Genomic DNA, 22,042 nt, shown 5'->3' on the forward strand with positions numbered 1-22,042 from the left:
ACAATGCGTCTGACAGAGAGCTGCCACTTTTTATTCCACAATCAAACTCCACCTTACCCTCCACCAACAAAGCTACCGTGTTAGCTTAGTTGCTAACAGTAGGCTACAATGAGTTCACACAGTTTGTTTAAAAGTTGTGTTCATACCATCAAACTCACAGACTCATTGCTAACTTACTGGTAGCTAACTCAACAAATAGCTTAGTTGCTTCCAGAACAATGATTGCATAAAGTTTGTTTAAAAGGGGTATTCAGATCATTAAACTACTCCTCCCTGGCATTCTGTACATTTAAGAAATTCAAGATGTAAAAAAAAAGCTGGTTTCTATAAGAACAACACGTTTACACCGTTTATTTAAAAGTTGTGTTCATGTTCAGGTGTGCCACCAACTACTGTCTTTTTCTTTATACTGAAACTAAAATGAGGAATATTTGATACAGCAAAGCTATGTATCGGCAGTGGCTCAGTCAGTAGGGGCTTGGACTGGGAGCCGTAGGGTCGCCGGTTCAAGTCCCTGACCAGACCTAAAATATGGAGTGTGGACTTCTACTTGGAGAGGTCCCAGTTCACCTCCTGCACTGCCGTGGTGACCTTGAGCAAGGCACTGGACAACCCCCTTCCCCCCCACTCCCATTGCTGTACAATAGCTGCCCACTGCTCCTAGTACTAGGATGGGTTAAAAGCAGAGAACACATGTCACTGTGTGTGCTGTGTGTGCTGTGTGCTCTGCATGTGTGACCATTAAAGAGGGTTTCATCCCTCCCAATTCTATTCTATGCTTTAAAGATTGTGTGCAGATGTACTGAGCATTCAAACTAGTACAACAATTTCCTTCTGCAACACATTTTATGATGGTTCTCTGGATTGCACTTGAAGTAATCCAAGTTAAATACAGGATTCTTTCAAACGTTTTTGAAAAAGTAACAGCCTTGGTTTGACCTGATTCACAATTCTGCTGGATTTTAAAGTAAAGACAAACTACAGTAGCCTACAGTTCAAACATGCAGATGTGAGTGCTGTAAAAGCTGGTAGTTAGTAGTTAATCACACACAGCACTAATAATTTGCAGTGCAGGAAGAGAGGCTGGGGGACAGCAGCTGGAGAAAAAGCTCCCTGAAGCTAATTAGCTGGAGAAACTTCCGGTAGCAGCACAGATGGAGCCATCTGATAGAAGCAGATATAAGTGGGCTCAGGAAAGCCTCAATAAAGCCCAGCCAGTGCTCATTAAAACACTACACCAAGTGCGAGGGTCTCAGGGGTCCATGAACTAGCCTGAAAACCTCTTTTTATCGTGAGGGAAAACGCATGAGGCATTTGTTGTGAGGAGAAGTGGAAATGAGAAGCAGAGCAGACAAATCCCAAGGAGCTGTCACTCTTCATTAGCTTTAGCTGGTCAGTGGAAGAGAGGGAGGGCTGCATCCATCGGCTAACATGTGCTAGCTTGCTACTGATTTCACCCTCCCACCACTTCTACCCATATCCCTCCACACCCCCAAGACCAGGGGGAACACAATCCCCGCTCACAAAAGGAGCCTGTTGTTGGAGGTCTGCGCCGGCGCCAGCTAACCTGCTGAATAGCAGAAGCCCAGAGCGGCTTCCAGTCTGCCTGATAACTTTACGACAGCAGCTTGTGCTGATATGAATAAAACTGAGTCGGGCTTGTTCTGGGTGCTGTCCACATCTCTTTGTGCTTCCATCAATCATTTGTTGTATACAACTCAAAGTTTCCTACTCCTGTTTCAGACCGGGACTTCCCTGCAGCAGACTGAAGATGACCATAACATCATTAGTCAGCACTCATATTCAAGGTGGAATGTTTTATGGATTAAGTAATGCTAATGAGAAATGTTAAGATGGTTTCCCCACCCATTAGCATGCAGACAATGGGCCATGTTGAGCGCATGCCATATTCTCCACGGCCCCAGAAGCCCCTGGCACCCCAGAAGCCCCTGGCACCCCAGCAGCGGAGCCCGGAGCCCAGCATGAGAATGAAGAGCGGACTGGGGATGCATACAGAACAGAGGCCTCACACAAAGTGACAAAAGCGCCTCAGGCTTTTTTTGTCTAATGTCAGTCCTCCCATCTTTCTTCCACTTGACCGGTCCTCATCAGTGAAATGCTGAATGATAATGTTTAAATAGAGATCGACATTAACCAACCCCAAACTGGTTATTTCAGACATTCTGGTCCAGTCTAAATAGTTGTATAGGGTTATTTGTTTCTGCTGTATTTGTGATGGTTCTAAGAGGCTCATCATGAGCACATTTTGGTTTCCCTGTTTACAGCACTCTCTGTTTATCCTTGGTAATGACAGTGATTGGGGAAAGCAGTGCACCTGTTGTGTTTAACAGCACCCTGACCTTATGGTGTGTTTCTGCCTGTTCTCTAACACCAGGTGCTGCTTCCTGCTGGACTCCAACCAACATGCAGGCTGAGACACATTCAATGGCCCCCTGCATCAAAGGCATGTGCATGATGGAAAGCTGATGGGGGGGTCTGGATTGTGCATTACTCTGTTGAATGGGAAAGGAGATTTGTGGAGCTTGTGAAGAATAACACATTTTTACAATCTGTGATCACATGAAAATATGCTGTCTTTGTTCATTATTTTGCTTCTGCTTATTTAGATGGATCACTTGACTTTTCAGGAATATTCTTGAAATCCATTGCATTTCTGTTGAGTTAAAGTGGCAGATTTGACTTACGAAGAGAGACGTTCGTCAAAGGGCATGGGAATGTTGACAATGCATAACACCATGAACATCAGAGTAAATATAAAACTGAAAGTGAGCCACACCACCGCTTAATCAGGTCCATTCGACAACTGCAAGAAACCATTTCTTAGAAAGTCCACACAGGTTAATTGTGTAGCAGAGAAAAGGAAGCAGAGGAAAGAGTGAGGCCCCAGCTGACAACGGTGATACCTGTGATGGTGTCTGCAAAGACGGGCTCTAACAGGGCCCCCCGGTACACCCCGTACAGATTGGCCCTGTACCAGGTGCTCGAGGAGAGGCCAGAGATGGCGATGCTGCGAGCATCAGCGGACACCGTGTGGTTTTGCCACTCAGAGCCCGTCTCTGCATCTGTAACCTCGATCAGAAAGCCCTCCAACCTTCTGTCCTCAGTGGCCCAGGACAGCAGGAAGCTGTCCCACGACACATCGCTGACGGTGACATTGACAACCACAGGCTTCTCCTCCTCTGGGTGATAACAAACACATCAATGGAGTTACAGGACGATGACAGACAGACAGAATGAAGGCATGAGGTTAGAGCGATACAGGTGTTTCATAGCTCATTGGGAATATCATATATCGCTCTAACCTTACAACATACAACCAACAAGTCCTCCAACTAATACGACCAAATAGGCCGATTGTTCCGACCCATAATACGACCCACAGGAGCGGTTTCAATACGTTTCTTTTCTACATATCTTCTAGAAACATATTTTCTCCCAAGTTACGTTTGTTATGAACGTATCTTAAATACGGTTATTTTCTACATATCTTTGCCATTTATTGTCTTGCTTATAATAATGATAATAGTAATTTAACAAATATCATTTTAGAGCACACATTTGAAATCGACAATCGGGCTCGACATATGGTTAAATTAAAATCAGTAGGCGAGGCTGTAATTTCTCCAGCTGTTACTCTCATGAGCGAGGCAGAAAATAATAGTTGTATCATGCCAAAAAGCTGCTGTGTCGTTTATTGCACCTCAAACATGAAAACAAATCCAGAGTTACGTGTTTCTGTACTTCCTCTAAGAACAAAGGACAGTAACAGAAGAGCTCTGTGGCTTCAGGCTTGATCGCCGTTCAAATTACAGCGTTGGTTTCCCCAGAAGTGGGCGGGGCCGTAAAGTGACGTAGATTTGACTCTCATCTATTATTCAAAACCATTCTATTTATTCTAACGTAAATTACATGCCAGTGTTTTATCTTTTTATTTAGCGATTTGTTTTTGTATGTTTAACTGGGAATGTTTTTACAGGAACAATACCGGAAACAGACGTAGGAAAGATCCTCAGCTCGGTGATTGGATTGTTTAGCCGCAATGCACGTTGGGATATGGTGTTTATGCAATGTGAAATCCGAAAACATTAAAAAAAAATACTTTATTCCGAGTGTTCTTGCTTTTCTCTTTGGAAGTCATCACATAACGGCATTGTAATACACAGTTCGGCTGCATTAAATATTACACATCTGCCGTAGTTCTTTATTTATAGAGCCCTGATGAGAAGACTTCTGGACAAACAGGAAGAAGTGCAGCCGAAACTGAAAACGTGACGTGGATCATAAATATATCAGCAGTTAAACAACATCTTACATTTCTTTTCACACAATACGTCTCCTTGCAGTATCAACACTAATTCGGCTGACTTTTATATTTGATCCAATTGGTAGATAGGCTGTATTTACACCATAACGGTGCACAGCTGATAGAAAGGGACACCTAGTGGTTAAAGCACGTTATTGCATTTTTTTGTTGAAATGATGTTATATTTTGTTGAAATGATGTTATATTTGATGAAAAAAATATTAAGAGTACATACTTTCATAGGGGGAAAGTAGAAGGTCAATGATAGAAATATAGAATAGATAATATCAAGAAGATACTGTAGTGATCTCTACAATAAAACAGTTCAGTGCAGGACGTCCAAAGATATTAATAGGAGGATGTGCAAAACAGACAAACTAATAAGGCTTTATTTAAACATTAAAGAATACTTTAAGTTAAGGTCTTCTTTTGAATAAGAAAAAAACGTTGGGGGTATCCACAAATAAATATGAAGTCTGACAAAGTACAATCACCTTCCCTGAATTTGACTCAGGTGTAACTAAAGTCTGATTTAAGGGTTGTTTATATTTCACATCATTAATCAGAATCTGCAAAGTAACTCAAATAAATGTAGTGGAGTAAAAATACCAGGTTAACCTCTGAATTGTAGTGGAGTAGAACAAAGTAGTACATGCTGCTGTAACAAAAACATTTCCCAACTTGGGATCAATAAAGTATATCTTATCTTATCTTATCTTAAGATGATCGATGGCTACTGCCATATTTGCAAAATTGGCCCGTCCAATTCCAGTTTTGGATAGTCTGCCGTGGTTCCATTCCATTTCAAAGAGCTGTTTGGCGCTCGGCGTAACCTTGTCGCACTGCCACTCCAACATCCAATCACAGGGCTTGAGGACTAATCTCGGGGTTTGTAAAGCAAGGCGGATGTTGTAGTCCCAAACGATAGCTGGGGATTCTGGGTAGTGTAGTGTCTTCGGAAACTGTAGTGTCTCAACTCCGAAAAAACAATTTGTTTCTCCGAATCGAAGGTTAAAAACACAAAAGCATTGTACACAATTTAAACCAATCAATATTGTGTAATTAACAAGGACAAATTGATGTTTTTTAGTGGATGAGTAATGCAGATATCACTGTGTAATCATTTGACAGTGAGGGGAATACATCCGCTTTTATTATGAAAACTTCGAGACCGGAAAAACTGTTTTCACCCACGCTAACTTTACATGGAAGCTGCATCATATACACGTTATCCTGGCGAGACCTCAAATCATCTTCGTAATATCTATCAAACTATAGATCATCCTACACATCGACTGGACGTGGATTCTAACAATATACAGTTCTCGCTAGAAATCGAATCAAAAAGCATTTTAATGGCCAAACTATTCCACTATTTAGGATTTTCCAGAGAGGGTTATTTGTGAATAAACGTCCCTCCGGAGCGTTTGCATTCAAGCATGTTGTTTCTTACATGACAACTAGAGCACCTCTAGTGGTCGTGTAAGAAACAACATACACTTTAAAACGTGTCTCTGGGTCGTAATAAGGGCTTGAACAATCGGCCTATATGGTCGTTTTTTGCAGGAGGACAGGCTGCATACAACACACAAAATTCTTCTTCACAGCGACATTATGAAACATATGAAAGTGTGAGCATCTGCTGCAGGATGGACATACTGTACAGTATATGCTGCAAAGAAGGGGCAACATTAATGACGGTCTCTCATCTTCAGGCATTTTATTTAGCTGTCGAGAGAAAAGGAATGGCCATCACTTTGTCTAGAGTGGAAATATTCCCTTATTTCCACTACAAAAGGCCAAGGGAAAAGACCGCCTCATTCTCAATGGCTGCCTATAGCCATTTCCTCCATATTACCATATAAGTGGGAAGACTTAAAGACAGAAAGCAGCAGGCAGACATGCTGATGCAGCTTGTGCGCATTAATGGCTGTGAATTAGCCATTAACATTTGAAGGTGCAGAGTAGCCCCGCCGCTATGGCAGAAGTACGCCGTCCACTTCAAACCTATGGGGGTGGGGGGGGCATGCAGTGCAGTGCAGCAGCCTGTTAATGGAGTCCATTGAGAGTGCAAGCATTCAGAGAGTAGATTAGAAAGAGATGGAGATAGATAGTGCAGGTAAACACCAAGGTTCCCATTATCCCCTTTTCACTGGGCGGCCGAGTGGAGCAGACAGCCGTCTGGGGGGGGGATTGCTGGAGTCAGCTGATCATGGCTTATACTGTAAGAGCTCATAGGAACACGGAAATGCATGATGGGTGATTTGAGTCAGCATTGTGGTAAAAGCTGCATACTTTTTTCCTGAAGCTGCAGGAAATAATACTTCATTTTAGATCTCCCAACTTATCATTAAGAGGCAGTATATACGCATTTAATAAGTGCCTTACAACACATAGTTGTAGCCGGCTATACAGTAAGTGTATATGTATTAGTCAACAACAACACCCATAAGTTAAGGCTGCTGTATGATCAGACAATGACTTAATAAAATGTGAGAATGTATAATTTCTCACAAATCATATATATTTATAACATTTTACAGCGACATTATAGTGTCTTCCTCATAAACCATTAACATGAGTTAGCTTAAACCACACCAACATTTTATCTAGCTTTCCCAAGCCCCCAGGATGTGCGCGGGACTATAGCAAATGTTCATAGTGGCCAAACGGTGGTACTACAACTTCCGTGTCAGGCCATGACGTCGTTGGGCCCAAAAATACTTTTTCCAATTGAATTACATTGGGAAAGAGACGTCTGTAAATCCACAGATCACATTTTTTAGAGCTAAATCAACTACCAGGTATAATCACTTGAATAGCCCTTATTTTAATCATTATGTCCTGAAGCTGAAAAATGCGCTAAAAGCCTGTTGTGCACCGACAGAAATGCTAGAGAGATGCATGTTATTTACGTTTGCTTTCTCTCATTCCAGGCTTCCTGATTATTTTCACCTGTGTCTCCTGTGCTCATCAATGTCAGCCCCGCCCCTGATTGGTCCCACCTGTGTCTAGTTACCCTGTGCTTATATTCCCCTGTCTCCCAAGTGTTCTTTGTCAGTTCGTATTGTCTCTTGCTATGGTCAGGTCTATGCTCTTTGTACTCTTGTAAAGTTTGATTTCTCACTACGTGAGCGCTTTCATTTTGTTCCTCTATTTTTGTCATCTCGGTTAGAGATTTGATAGTTACCTTTTTTGTTGTTCATTGCTGTATTTTGGAAAATAAAGTATCTTACTAATACTTTACCTCTGTCTCCCGGGTCGTGCAATTGGGTCCTACATCCTAAGTTTCTGAGTTCGTAACAGAACGAACTGACCATTATGGACCCAGCCGACCCAAGAACGCTTCACGCAGCGCTGTCAGCACAGGGCGTGAAGATCTTTCATCACGAGGAACAGCTGGGCCTAGTCAACCAGGAAATGCAAGAACTAAGAGGACGCCAGGCCGGGATTCAGGAAGCATTATCCACACAGATGCAACAACTGGCTGTCCAAATGAATCATTTTTTCACTCACCAACAGACTGCTCCTCCGGTGACGTCATCCACAACTGAGAGGTTGCCTGTCAATGCTCCAGCTGATTTCCCAAGTCAGGCTGTTTCTTCCCCTTTACGGCTGGCTCTTCCGGAGAGATTTTCCGGAGATTCTTCTAATTGCAGAGCCTTTTTGGTACAGTGCGATCTGCATTTTCAACACAACCCAGGAGCCTTTTCATCGGACCATGGTAAAGTGGCGTTTATTGTGTCTCATTTAACGGGAAGAGCTGCAGCCTGGGCTACTGCAGAATGGTCAAGAGAAACTGAACTATGTTACTCATTGACCGATTTCATAGAGACTATGAGTCGTATTTTTGACCACTCATCGCCTGCTACAGAGGCCAGCAGAAAACTTTTTCATATACGCCAGCTCAACCGCCAGGTGGTTGATTACGCCATCGAGTTTCGCACAGCAGCAGCGGACAGCGGATGGAATGTTCCGGCTCTTCGTGACGCCTTCATGACGGGACTTTCGGAACCGATAAAAGACCAGCTGGCTCCACTGGAGACACCCCGGGATCTGGAATCTCTCATCGCCGTGGCCATCCGGATCGATAACCGTCTTCGGGAAAGAGAGAGGGAGCGTCGACGCAACCGAGACGTTATTCCCAGCTCCCAGAATGCATCTTGGTGGGTCGCGCCGCCAGCCGAGGATGTCCAGCCCATGTTACCACACCGTCAGAGGATTACACTTCCGAATGACTCCGGGGAACCCATGCAGCTGGGAAGAACCAGGCTTTCTCTGGAGGAGAGGCAGCGCCGTCTACGGGAGGGTTGTTGTTTCTACTGCGGCCAGTCGGATCATCAACTCGCTTCATGCCCGGGAAAAGATCGTGCTCACCAGTCAAAAGGAGGGCGCTGGTGAGCAAGTTTCCCGCAGACTTTCCTCCTCGACCTGTTACGCAGGTAAACATTTGTATTAACAATCAAACCATTGACCAGGGTGTGTTAATAGACTCAGGGGCTGACGAAAGTCTTATGGACTGGGGCGTAGTAAATCAGCTAGAAATAAAGACTGTTCCGCTATCTCATCCTATTAATGCCAGTGCCTTAGACGGCCGCTTGTTGTTCACAGTCACCCATTGCACTGAGCCCATTCAGATTACTGTGAATAAGGACCATACCGAGAGCATGCAATTCCATATTTTTGAGTCGGCTCAGCACCCGATTATTTTGGGGTTTCCATGGCTAAAGATCCACAATCCTCACATTGACTGGCGTTCAGGGAAAATTAAGGAATGGGGAGAGGATTGTATGGGCAGGTGTAAACTTTCACAACCTGTTAATGCACCAACAGACTCTCGTAAAATCATTATAGATCACCCCGACTATCCTGATCTACAGAAGGTACCTTCCTGTTACCATGATTTAAAGGAAGCCTTTAACAAATCCAAAGCCATGTCGCTACCTCCTCACCGAGATTTTGACTGTCCCATTGATCTCTTACCGGGAGCCCCCATTCCCAAGGGGAAACTTTATTCGATTTCGAGACCTGAGAGAGCAGCAATGGACGAATACATTTCCTCTTCACTCAAATCAGGAATTATCCGTCCTTCATCTTCTCCAGCCGGAGCGGGATTTTTCTTTGTGGGAAAGAAAGACGGGTCTCTGAGACCTTGCATAGACTACAGTCCACTAAATGACATTACGGTGAAGAACCGCTATCCTCTGCCACTCATGACATCTGCCTTTGAACTACTTCAAACTGCCAAAATATTCACCAAGTTAGATTTAAGAAATGCATATCACTTGGTTAGAATAAGAAAAGGGGATGAGTGGAAGACAGGATTCAACACTCAGAGTGGTCACTATGAGTATCTAGTAATGCCCTTTGGACTATGCAATGCACCGGCTGTGTTTCAAGCTCTTGTGAATGAGGTTTTACGGGAATTTTTGAATATTTCAGTGTTTGTGTATCTGGATGATATTCTGATTTTCTCCCCAGACACTAAGTCTCATGTTAACCATGTCCGTCAGGTTTTGCAGAAACTGCTAGAGAATCAGTTATATGTCAAGGCAGAGAAGTGTGAGTTCCACACAAAAGAGGTATCCTTCTTAGGATACATAATCTCACCTAATCATATGCAAATGGATCCGGCTAAAATCAGTGCAGTATCCCAGTGGCCTACACCAGACTCCAGGAAGAAGGTCCAACAGTTTCTAGGGTTTGCTAACTTCTATAGGAAGTTTATTAGGAATTTCAGTTCTGTTGCTGCCCCTCTACATGTTCTGACTTCTCCTAAGGTTCCTTTCAAGTGGACTCCCCAGGCGGACTTCGCTTTCCAACGTCTCAGAGAGAGATTCACATCAGCCCCCATACTCACCATTCCAGATCCCCAGCGCCAGTTTATGGTCGAGGTTGATGCTTCCAATGAGGGAATTGGAGGAGTACTGTCTCAACGTTCTGCAGAAGACAACAAGATGCATCCATGTGCTTACCTGTCGCGGAAACTGACAACGGCAGAGCGGAATTACGACGTGGGGAACAAGGAACTGTTAGCTGTAAAAGCTGCCCTCGAGGAATGGAGACACTGGTTAGAGGGTGCAGAGCAGCCGTTTTTAGTCTGGACAGATCACAAGAATCTGGAATATATAAGAAAGGCTAAGCGTCTCAACTCCCGTCAGGCCAGGTGGACACTATTCTTTAGTAGGTTCAATTTCACCCTCTCTTTTCGTCCCGGGTCTCAGAATCAAAAACCCGATGCTTTGTCTCGTCTTTATGATCCGGAACCACTTGCGGTAGAGCCCAAGACCATCCTTCCACTTAACCGTGTGATCGGAGCCTTTTCCTGGCAAGTGGAGTCGGACGTAAAAAAGGCGAATGTCAAGAATCCAGCACCTAGCGAGTGTCCCAACAATCTGCTGTTTGTTCCTGAGGCTCTTCACTCCAAGGTCATCCACTGGGCTCACTCATCTGTGCTTTCGTGCCATCCGGGGGTAACAAGGACAATGTTCAGGATACAACAACGTTTCTGGTGGCCAGCCATGAAGAAAGATGTGGCAGAGTACGTAGCGGCTTGTCCGGTGTGTGCGTGTAATAAGACCTCATCACAAGTCAAGATGGGCTTGCTCCAGCCCCTGCCGATTCCCCAACGTCCTTGGTCACACATTTCAATGGATTTTGTGACAGGATTTCCTTCATCCAGAGGCAAGACTACGGTCCTAACAGTGGTGGATCGATTTTCATATATCCTATATATATATATATATATATATATATATATATATATATATATATATATATATATATATATATATATATATACTAAATTGCTGAGGTTAAATTAGCTCAGGTTTAACAATGTTGGTCCGAGACTTCTGCCCCAGTACAATGGAAGTGAAAATAATTGTATTAGTTGTGCTCAAAAATAAAATGTAACATAAACCCCTCTGGTTGCTGTCAACAATGTTGCTGCATACTTTCTCTTAACTAGAAAGTAGCTTCACCAAAAAATAGCAAGTTAGCAAGTAAAATGGCTGTTTCTGGTAAGGAACAAGATACTGCAGTTGCAGTTTCAAAAACGTATTTTTTCAGTGAGGTGAGCACCAACAATGTTAGATTCATATCCATTTTACTGAGGTGAAGGAATCTGGAATTTAAATTGTTTTCCCAGTGAGGCAGCTGTATAAGCCCCGTTTCAGTTCTGGTTGTCACATGCAGATGTAAAAGTGTGTTCTGTCTAAATCAAAATGTTCTTTTGAGATATCGCCTTTCATTTTGATATCTGCCATTTGATACACACTCATTGATGTCATGCCACAGCGTTGGTCTATCTTTAATCGTAATAGTGTATCTGTCATTAATGTGAGAACCTCGTAGATCATGCAGTGCATGCAGGAAGATCATCTTGCTTTTGACATGCTCTATGTGCTCCAGTATCAGCTCTTTTGTCACCACAACATAATGCCCCGAGCGAGGTGTAATGGTGGATACAGTGAACAACCCTGTTGATCAAACATACACCTACAGTAGAATACTTTCTGCACAGCTGATACAACTTGAATACCCCTCTGTAGCACACACACGTGTTTACATATAAGGGTCCTGATACACAAACACTCCCTTCATTGTATCCCGAGCAACTCTTGTTGTCAACTGATCAGTTCAAATCTTCTAATTTCCCCTTTTTTAATTGTATCACTTCATCCTTTATTTGACATCTTGTTTTTTTTTCGAATCACATAATGGCGTATTATTAATTCTAGGTTGGTCACTTAAACAGCACTTCTGAAACAAAAAAACAAAATCGTTCTGCAATTATCAGGCACAAGTAGACCCCCCCCCTTTTTTTCAATCCCTCCTTTAAAACAAGTGCGATCAGTGTGTTTGTGCTATGTGTCTGGAGACGATAAAGGCTGCAGATTGGCCCGGCTGAGGATTAGAGGGCTGCTGATTTGAGAGACAATGTTCTAACAGCATGTGGCCTTTTATCTGACAGAGCCACAGTTCATCGTGGTCAAATAGCACAAAACCAGGCGGAGCCGGGCTCACGCCAACAATTATCACATGAATGAACATTGTGCCGGCTGCACACATGTCCATACCCCCCCCGCGCCACACACACACACACACATAAACACACGCACACACACACAGTCTCACTCTGCCGCAGTCTTAAACCACTCTGTCTCTCAATCTTACGTGTCACACATGAGCAAACAGACAAGTGGACATATGCACGTGCGCACTCAAAGATACGCACGCAAACGCACACACACACACACACACCACTGTTCTTGGCAGCGTGCAAACCAAAGAAATGCAACAAAGGACAGAAAGTTTTATTCTGAAGCTAACCAACTTTTCCCTCATGCCGTATCGATTTTTGCCCGGAGCCATGCATTTAATGGGCACTCGTTGCATAACTGGAGGATATACTTGTGAAATGTTAGCCTTGGAAGCGGTCTAACCGCAGCGCGAGGAAAACGCCACAATCACATCATTTGTCTTTTCTTATTTTGGTTTAAAAAAACAGGGGGGAAAGAAAAATAAGCCCACATGCTATAAATGAGCCGTAGGGTGGTAGGGGGTAGAGACAGAGTGACTTACATTCAGAAGCTTACAATGAATTCAATTCATTGCCTCGGTTTAGCTGCAGTACTGAAGGACAACCAAATGAACCTATGGTTATTCTTTAACCCTGCGCTACCAGCTAGCGAGCTCACAGTGGGCTACATACAGACTCAGATACTCAATATCTCAGCCTACATACTAATATAGAAAAAAGGGCACAACTTAACCACTTTCATCAAGTTAGCTTAGTAAAGTTGTTTTGTCTCAAGTGTAACCTGAAAAAGTTCAATATTCATACTCCTTCTAGCAACCTGGTTCTTTAGCTACCAGCTATGTGCTAACTGCCTCTCACAGGCAGCTTTATCAGGGCTTTTTGGCTGAATAAAGACTGAGCAGTGCAGACCAACTCACTCTCAGTGTCCCCTTCTGTAAGAGTCCTCATTGGTATTTCTTTATAGAAAATAATTCAGGGTGCTTTTAGAAACTATCCATGTGTCTGCTACTTGAGGTTGTTGTTGTTTGGATGGATTGACTGCTTACAATTGTTGATTTGCTGAGATGATTCAAATAGGCTGTGTCCAAGATCTGGGTAATGATCGTAGGTGTCATTTACATCGGGAACGTAACCCTAACACTTCTTGAAATGGCTGATTTCAAGAATGGCTACCGCTTTTAAAAGTATTATTTTTTAACAAAGCTCTTCTAAATAGCTTGCACTAAGAAATATTCACTTAACCCTCCTATTGTCTTCGTGTTCCCCCCCCTTACTTTGGTGTTCGCGGTCAAATTTGACCTGTTTTAACTGCTATTACATTAACACAAAAACCATTAATCATCACCAAATTTCATTTAACACCCTTTCAAACTGTACATATTGTATCAGACTACTGGTATACATGGAAAACTGCAGTACATATACAAAGAATAGACACTGAACATGTATTGCGTGTGCCAGTTGTGATCCATGTGGGGGGATGGGCACATACGAGCGGGACATGTGTCAAATTGTTCTGTGTGTGTGTGTGTTTGTGTGTGCCAGGTGTGATTCACATGGGGGGATTGGGCACATAAGGGGGGGGACACATCTAGAGTGTGTGTGTGTGTGTGTGTGTGTGTGTGTGTGTGTGTGTGTGTGTGTGTGTGTGTGTGTGTGTGTATGTGTGTGTGTGTGTGTGTGTGTGTGTGTGTGTGTGTGTGTGGGTGTGTGTGTGTGTGTGTGTGTGTGTGTGTGTGTGTGTGTGTGTTACAAAGTTGACTAAATCATCCAAAATTCAATGAAAGTGGTGATCAGCCATTGTATATGTTCAAATGTCTACTGTGAAGGATATCATAAAGCCTTAATGCAATCGAATATAAAACAAAAAAGTTATGATTGATGAAAGTAGTAAATCGGTCAGATTTGACCCGAAGACAACAGGAGGGTTAATCATGAGAATGCTTTAAGAAAGGTTTGTTTGCACAGTAATAAAGTGGATAATTATGCAATGTAAATATAGAAGAAACTATTGTGAATTGTTTAAAAAAAGTAAAGTATGCTCAAAAAGAAAAAAAAACTAGCCTACTGATTCTTAAATACCTAAAAATGCACAGATAAGTGAGTTTAACAAGTTTTCAGTTGTCTCTGTTCATGACGCATTTGGATGACTGTGCTCTCATACCAATTCATACACAATACTGTTGCAATGCTGTATAATATTCACTTATGTGAAAAACATACATTGTTATAAATGTCCAAACTTACTATGTCTCTTAGTTCTTTTAATCGCTGCTCCTCATTTTTAGCTATAGGATGTGTATTTACTTGTCTTTATTTTCATTCTATTATTACTAATGTGTGCTTTTCTTCTATAAATGTAATAAGTTAGGTTACTCTTTATTATTGGATGCTTTTTTTTTTACCTGCTATGCTACTTTCTGCTGTAATGCTGTAATGTCCCCGCTGTGGGACTAATAAAGTACAGATTCTGATTCAGATTCACATTTCCCTAAAATGGCATGTTAAAGGTAACTAGAGAATGCAATTCCTGAAGAAATTGCTAGTGGGAATGCTTTATGCTGAAAATCTGACGCTAAACTGCTATGCTGAAATGTAATGTGTAAGAAGAAAGTGAAGAATTTAGATTGAAATGATACATGAACACTGGGGGCTTGAATGTGTGATGAGAGAAGAAAAGAAAGTAAAAAGGCTTGGAAAAGCAGCAGAATATTTGAACTGCAAACCTTTGAACTAACTTGATGGTGAATGATCTGTCGCCATGCCAATGGCATTTGATGACATCCCATAATACGCTTAGATGTGTGGCTGCATCGTTACCAAACCTGTGAATTTTTGGGCTGTTTGGAGCATTTTCGCTGAAGTTATGAGAAAACCGTGTTTCATGGCGAGCCTTGTGTTACCATGGCAACGGCATTTGAAGAAACCCCATAATTGACTTAGAGCTGTTGAGGGCTTTACCGGTGATATACAAGCGAAGTTTGGAGGACGATCGGACCGTGTCCATTGGACTTACAGCGACATCGTGCTTCATGGCGAGTGGTCTGTCGCCATGGCAACGGCATTTGATGACACCCCATAATACGGTTAGATGCGTTGATGGCTGCATCGTTACCAAACCTGTGAAGTTTTGGGCCGTTTGAAGCATTTTCACTGAAGTTATGAGAAAACCGTGTTTCATGGCGAGCATTGTGTTGCCATGGCAACAGCATTTGAAGAAATCTCAAAACTGTCTAGTAGATGTCTTCACGGCTGAACTGTTAGCACACATGTGAATTTTGAGCACTTTTTGAACATTTTCATAGGAGTTAAAGGGACATCGTGTTTTATGGCGAGGGATGGAAACGGCATATGGTGATATTTCAGATTTGGGCGTAGAGCTGTTGAGGCATGGACCGGTGATATACAAGTGAAGATTGGGGGACGATTGGACCGTGTCCATTGGATTTACAGCGACATCGTGTCTCATGGCGAGTGGTCTGTCGCCATGGCAACGGCATTTGATGACACCCCATAGAGAGAGACTGTGTGTGAGAGAGAGAGTGTGTGTGTGTGTGTGTGTGTGTGTGTGTGTGTGTGTGTGTGTGTGTGTGTGTGTGTGTGTGTGTGTGTGTGTGTGGTGTGTGTGTGTGTGTGTGTGTGTGTGGTGTGTGTGTGTGTGTGTGTGTGTATGAAATGAACAGTTAGAACTGACTGCTGTCAGTTGGAGTGATGACATCATCGTGTTCCATTACACAGGTGTTTATAGTTGAGCTAACGAGCTCTGTAGAGATCAAAGGTTTGCATTGTTCTGAATGAGAGATAAACCTCTTACATGTGAACGTTTTGTGGAAGAACGATAACAGATATCTGTGAAATTTCAAAACGTGAAGCATGTCAAGGAAGTTGAGTATCTGAAGTGTAATTTTTGTGTACTTTCGGGTTAATAATGTGGCCTTTTTGGCAGTTTAACTAAAGGTGTGCGGCTGCTGCTGTGAGGAAATATCAGCCTGAAATTACAATGGGTTTTAATGGAGACATGTTGAACGTTTTTGTCACTTCATGCCCTCAAGAGGCATTTTGTTTAATTATTTTTTGCTTAATTATTTGTCATTTTTCAAGCTACGAGATGTTTTCCTACGTTTGTCATGAAAAATTATGTCTCAGGAATGTAGCGTTTGGGAATTATGGCAGTTTTAAAAAAATATATGAAGGCAAATTTCAAGATTTGCTCCACTCTAGCTGTGACATCACGCACTCAGTTAATGTTAAAATCTGAAGAAAACTTCTTTAACAAGGTCTGAACAATGTTTAATATCTCTAAAAGTAAGAATCAGATTTAAAAGTTGTGTTACACGAATAATGTCAGAAAGATGTGTAACATTTTAAAGTTGGAATGAGGTTTCTGAGTGAAAGTATGAATGAACAGTTAGCAGTTGAAGTCGCATGAAGATTGTTCAAGTCTGAAGATTTTCTCGATTGACTTCAATGGTTAAAAATGTGATGAATTATGGGATGTATCTCTGGAATTATGAAAGTTATGAATGATAAAAGTAATAGCCTGCGATTCCCGACCGAGCTGAACGTTTTGATGTTTGAACGGAGTTTCTGCGATGTTGAATGTGGGAAGAGAAGAGGGCCAAAATAAGTCGGCGGAATAATAAACTTTTTGTCCGTAGCATAACATACTACTGAATAATTCAGGTTTAAGTCACACCCCCTTAATGTAAAGACTCTACCACTCATTGCTTTAGATGATGGGAGGACTTCCTGCGGTGCTGACCTGTGGCTGCTGAGATGGTGCTGGGTGCACTGGTCCTGCGGCCCCTCTCAGCGATGATGCTGACGGTGTACAGCATGCCGGCTGTCAGGCCCCTCAGGAGGTGGGACTCGGAGCTGCCCGGCAACACGTCCTCCGCCCTGTGGCCGTCAGCCGACACGTACACCAGTCTGAAGGAGTCCAGCTTAGCCAGGGGGCGTTTCCACTGCAGCATCATGGTGGTCTCCGTCACCTCCGTAACAGCCAGATCCTTGGGAGCATCCAGCGCTAATGGGGGGGGGGGGGGGGGGGAGGCAAAGAAAAGTTGTCACCTCCAGCAGCTTTCCAACTTTAAAGTACCTGAGGATATTTCATTGCAACTTATTTCCTGCCAAAACTTAACAATCAAACAAAACATGTTTTACAAATGCACTTTTAACAATCACAGTGCAAATAAAAAGCACAATTAACAAACTAATGCATTTTGTTTTGCAATTATAAAATAACACATCAAAAATAACCACCCGGTTTTTGTTAGTGAATTATATGTCACTTGTAAAACATGTTTTGTTTGTTGGTTAAGATTTTTGTAAAATTGTAAATTTACAAATGTACAATTTGTAAATTTGTAGATGTATAGATGAGAGGAAAAACGAGAGACTAGGTAAAGTGGAGTTTCAGACCGGCAGACAGAAAGACAACCAGGCGGAGGGATGGACGGACAGACATACTGTATATATATATATACATTATTTTGCTTTTGCGTATTACTTTCTGAAAAGAAAATGTTTATTATTGTCTGAATAGCAACATCCTAAAAATAAGTAAAATTAAAAACATTGAGTGCATAAAGTGCTTGTGTGTTACCAGTTACTGCGTTGGTGGTCGTCGGCCGACTCTCCCGCTCATCCGTCACCGCGGTTACGCCCATCCCGTACTCTGTGCCAGGTCTCAGGCCTACATAGCAGGGCAGAAATAAAAAGCAGTGTCATGTTGTGTTTGTACCGCTGCTCTGAGGTGTCAGCGCATGAACGATGGGGAGGCTCTGTAGTCAAGTGGCCAGCTGTTTTGGCTAATGGCTCCAATGCCTATAGCAAACACAAAAACGCTCTCATGTGGCTTGATTGCACAATAGATTGCAGCCTAATTGCATTTCATGGTAAGCCTGCGCTCACTGTGGAACATCATTGATGGGTCTATAGGGCCCTTGTCGCGGAGCTACTTGCTATGATACAGCAGGCTCTGGAGGCTCTTTGGTGTCCACAATGAAGCCCTCTTTCGGCCTGATCGCCTCTAATTCCTTTATTAACTCCCACAGAGGTCATCACACGCAGAGCCTTGCAGCATGAAATTACACCTAATGCCCAGGAAACTCATTATCAATAAAATCACGAGCGTGAAGGCAATTACAGATAATAACTGTGTGAAAGAAGTGCTGAGGTGTGTGTGGAGCGGAGTGGGACGTTGGCTGAATGGATACACTGCTTTATTTCCATGGGATGGGCCTCCCAAGGACAAAGAATTGAGCTAGACAAAACACTATTAGACTGTTTTTGGAAGCTTTTTTTTTGTTTCTCATGGTGTCTAATCCTGCCATGCTCACAGTGTAGAAACACACTGAAAAAAAACACATCCGCCTCAAAGCATGGCTTTATAATGTCAGCGTGCACATAGATGAAAACACGGCCGCTTTTTTGTTTGAGCAAGATCTCAGAGGGAAACAAGCGGCTGTGTTATTCCATTTAAAGTCTGAATGCCAAACCCCCCTGGGGGGTTTTCTAATAAAGTGAGCCTTTGTAGAAGGGAAAACATTTCAGGACACAAAACAAAGGAAATGAGCCGGCTGAATATAACACTGACCATTTCAATTTTAAGGGAGCACCACTGACAATTGCTCAAAGAATTAGTAGAATAAACACTTCACACTGTATCTTTTTTTTCCCACAGACGGTGTTCAGCCGTGTCATTTGGATGCGAGGTGGTAATGGGCTTAAGTGAACTGAGAGCAGAGGAAGAATGAAATCTGCTCGCTCTGCTCAGCAGGACGGGATTGTGTTTCTGATATAGCTGCTATCAGTCGAACTGTCATAAATGTTCATGATAAATGTTCAATGATCAAAGTTACTCATCCCTTGGACTCTGAAACATACACACTGTCCACTGTCACTGGGCAAGGTATGCTCCTCTGATGGAATGTGATGAGATAATTACAAATTAATTCTGAATAAAGATTCATCTCTTTAGTCCACATTATAAACAACAGCAAAGACATAACCTGGCTACCCAGAAGCTGTTCTGATTAAAGGTTCACTTCCATACACTGCTGGGCTTCAGCATGTGGGATCAGTTGGAGACCTGCTGTGCCTGTATTTACTGTATATATAGTATATATATATATATATATATATATATACAGTATATATATATATACTGTATATATATATATACTTAGTGGCCACTTTGTTAGGTACCCCTGCCACCATCTAATGCAGGCCAACATCATCATGTTCAGCTTTCGTTCACATTGATGGAAATGTGTTTATTACTGAGATTATGGTTAAAGGTGATGCTATACTGGACTACATTATGTTATATATTGTTTGATATATTGAGTGTAATGTTGTTTGATTGAAATGTTCTGCATTGTTCAGATATATACTACACTTTATAACTTAGATGAAGTTATTTCAGCTATTTGAAATACAATATCCAATTAATCCAGCATCCTCAAAAAATTCAGTCTATTTATCAAAATCGTCCCACCAGGAGTTGAAATAGGGCCTGTCTCTGGTTTAAACGGTCAATTTGAATTCAGAAAATGTGGATAGAAATGGAGCCAGAATCCCTAATAACCCTCAGAACTCTTTAAATGTGGTCCAAATTGAACGCTATAATGCTAATTTACGCTACTCATGCTAATTATGCAAATTGCACCAAATAAGGGGACCCATACTATACATTTTTTACACGTAACTTTGGGGTACTCAACATTTCGGGTTGACCAATCCTGGCGTGTAGACTGTTGTACTGAAAGCTGTCTGGGTGTATATGCAGTGCATCGCGTGTGCTGGACAACTTTCTACAAATGTACTTTTTCTCTGATGTTTTTTCTTGTCTTAGTCTGTTTAATTGTTGATTGCCTTTTTTTTCTTGTCTTTTCTATATAGTGGTGCAGTGACGAGTCCTAAAACCCGGAAGTGAGTTAGCATTTTACCACTTCTGGTTTCCTCGTCTCAGAGTCAATGGGATTTCTCCAAAGGATTTAGGAAAATATCTGGAAATAATGTCTGTGGTTGACACAAATTTAAGAGACGGATCACTTTTTGTTCTACGACATTAAATACATCAGCAGGGACCCCACTGGTGATTTTTGAAGAGTTTACGTGTTTGAAAAACGATGGTTGTTAACAAGTGGCTGAATAGGACTACAGAAGTTGTGGAGGACGTTGTACGTCATTACGCCGAACACGTAAACACTCCCGCTAAGTTTGTTTGCCCTGTTCTGCTTGAAATCAAGTACCTGCCTCCTGCAAACTGTTCAAACAAACGCTTCAACTTGTAACATTTTTAATCTGTATTTTTGAATATCGATCTTCAGTTGGCGTGACGTTGAAGTCGTGCGACCCTGCTGTACTCGGCTGTAGTTCCTTTATAGCATAACGTTAGCCTTTTGCTTCTAGCGAATAGATTTATGATTAGAAAATTATAAAAGTAGGGTAGACATGTGGATATTATCCGGTTGAACAAAACGTGCATTTATCTAACAGGTTTGTTTTCACACAGACCTTATTTCCAGCTATTTTCCAAAATCCTATGGAGAAATCCCATTGACTCTGAGACGAGGGAACCGGTAATGGTAAAATGCTAACTCACTTCCGGGTTTTAGGACTCGTCACTGCACCACTCTATTACTATAATGTCCTTGTTGGTTTCTTGTTATTCTTTGTGTTATGCGTTAGGACCCCACCCCCAAGAACGTTTCTCTCAAGGGTTTATCCTAATGAATGAACGTGTATAATAATATGTGGGGGGCTGAATATAACACCATCAGCTCAAATCTAAAACATACCAGTTAACATTAGACCAGAACAGTTATAACAGGTGTACCTAATTATATCTATGTAGAGATATATAAACTGTGAAATATATTCTATATACTATTTATCCATGACAACTTAGGCCCCGGCCCCACGGGGACGCATACGGTAGTTTCCGTTACCGTTTTGTGTCATATAGACCGTTCGGCCACACTAGGACGACAGAATATGGCAGTAAACGACTACGGTAACGATAACGGGTCCCAAGGTGGATAGAACGGCATACGCAACGCTCTGGGGGGTCCAACGACTCCGTGTGTACGCCCTATACGATCATTTTCTGATAATGATGACGCAATAGCCCCGCCTCTCCCCACCTCGGCTGCTCACCCCCGCGTCAAAGTAAACTGCACACTGAATTCAGATTATTTATCTTTCTCTCGATATGGACATAAACGCGAGTGAAGTCTAATCTGACAGGACGGAGACACGCAGCTCTGCTCACCTGCAGCTCGTCCCGCTGTGATGCAGCGGTGAACGGAGCAAAACACACACTTCAAGTCAGATCATCACCCTTAGCTATTTTAATTACCTCTCAAACTACCCAAACTAGTTATAAATATGTTTATTTTTACTGTCGGCCGGGTCACTCATTACTGGATCAGCTGCTGCATGAGACAGACACTGACGCTGTCAGAAGAGAGGGAGGAAAAAGAGAGGCTCCGTGTATTTTATTATTTTATTATTATATATAGTCGTTATTCATTTGTTTTAAAGCTCAATAAATAACAAAGAAGACCTTTGACCGGCACTTTTATAATTTTGTCCGGAAGATTTAAACTTTAACACACGTTGACCGGCGAAAAACTCTGCCCGGTTCCCTCGGCCCCCACCGCGGA

The 22,042-nt window shown here is 42.4% G+C and overlaps 1 protein-coding gene across 1 annotated transcript in view; it reads right to left on the minus strand.

The window, feature by feature from the left end:
- The window catches only part of tnc (tenascin C), a 68,104-nt gene that overhangs the window by 11,465 nt on the left and 34,597 nt on the right, over positions 1–22,042 (minus strand). The window contains exons 9-11 of the mRNA XM_034118203.1: positions 17,974–18,063; positions 17,131–17,394; positions 2,925–3,200 (exon numbers count right to left, since the gene is read on the minus strand). Of these exons, the coding sequence (XP_033974094.1) occupies positions 2,925–3,200; positions 17,131–17,394; positions 17,974–18,063 (630 nt within the window). The remainder of the gene's footprint in view (positions 1–2,924; positions 3,201–17,130; positions 17,395–17,973; positions 18,064–22,042) is intronic.

This window comes from Trematomus bernacchii, unplaced genomic scaffold (assembly GCF_902827165.1).
Source record: "Trematomus bernacchii unplaced genomic scaffold, fTreBer1.1, whole genome shotgun sequence".
Taxonomy (NCBI): Eukaryota; Metazoa; Chordata; class Actinopteri; order Perciformes; family Nototheniidae; genus Trematomus; species Trematomus bernacchii.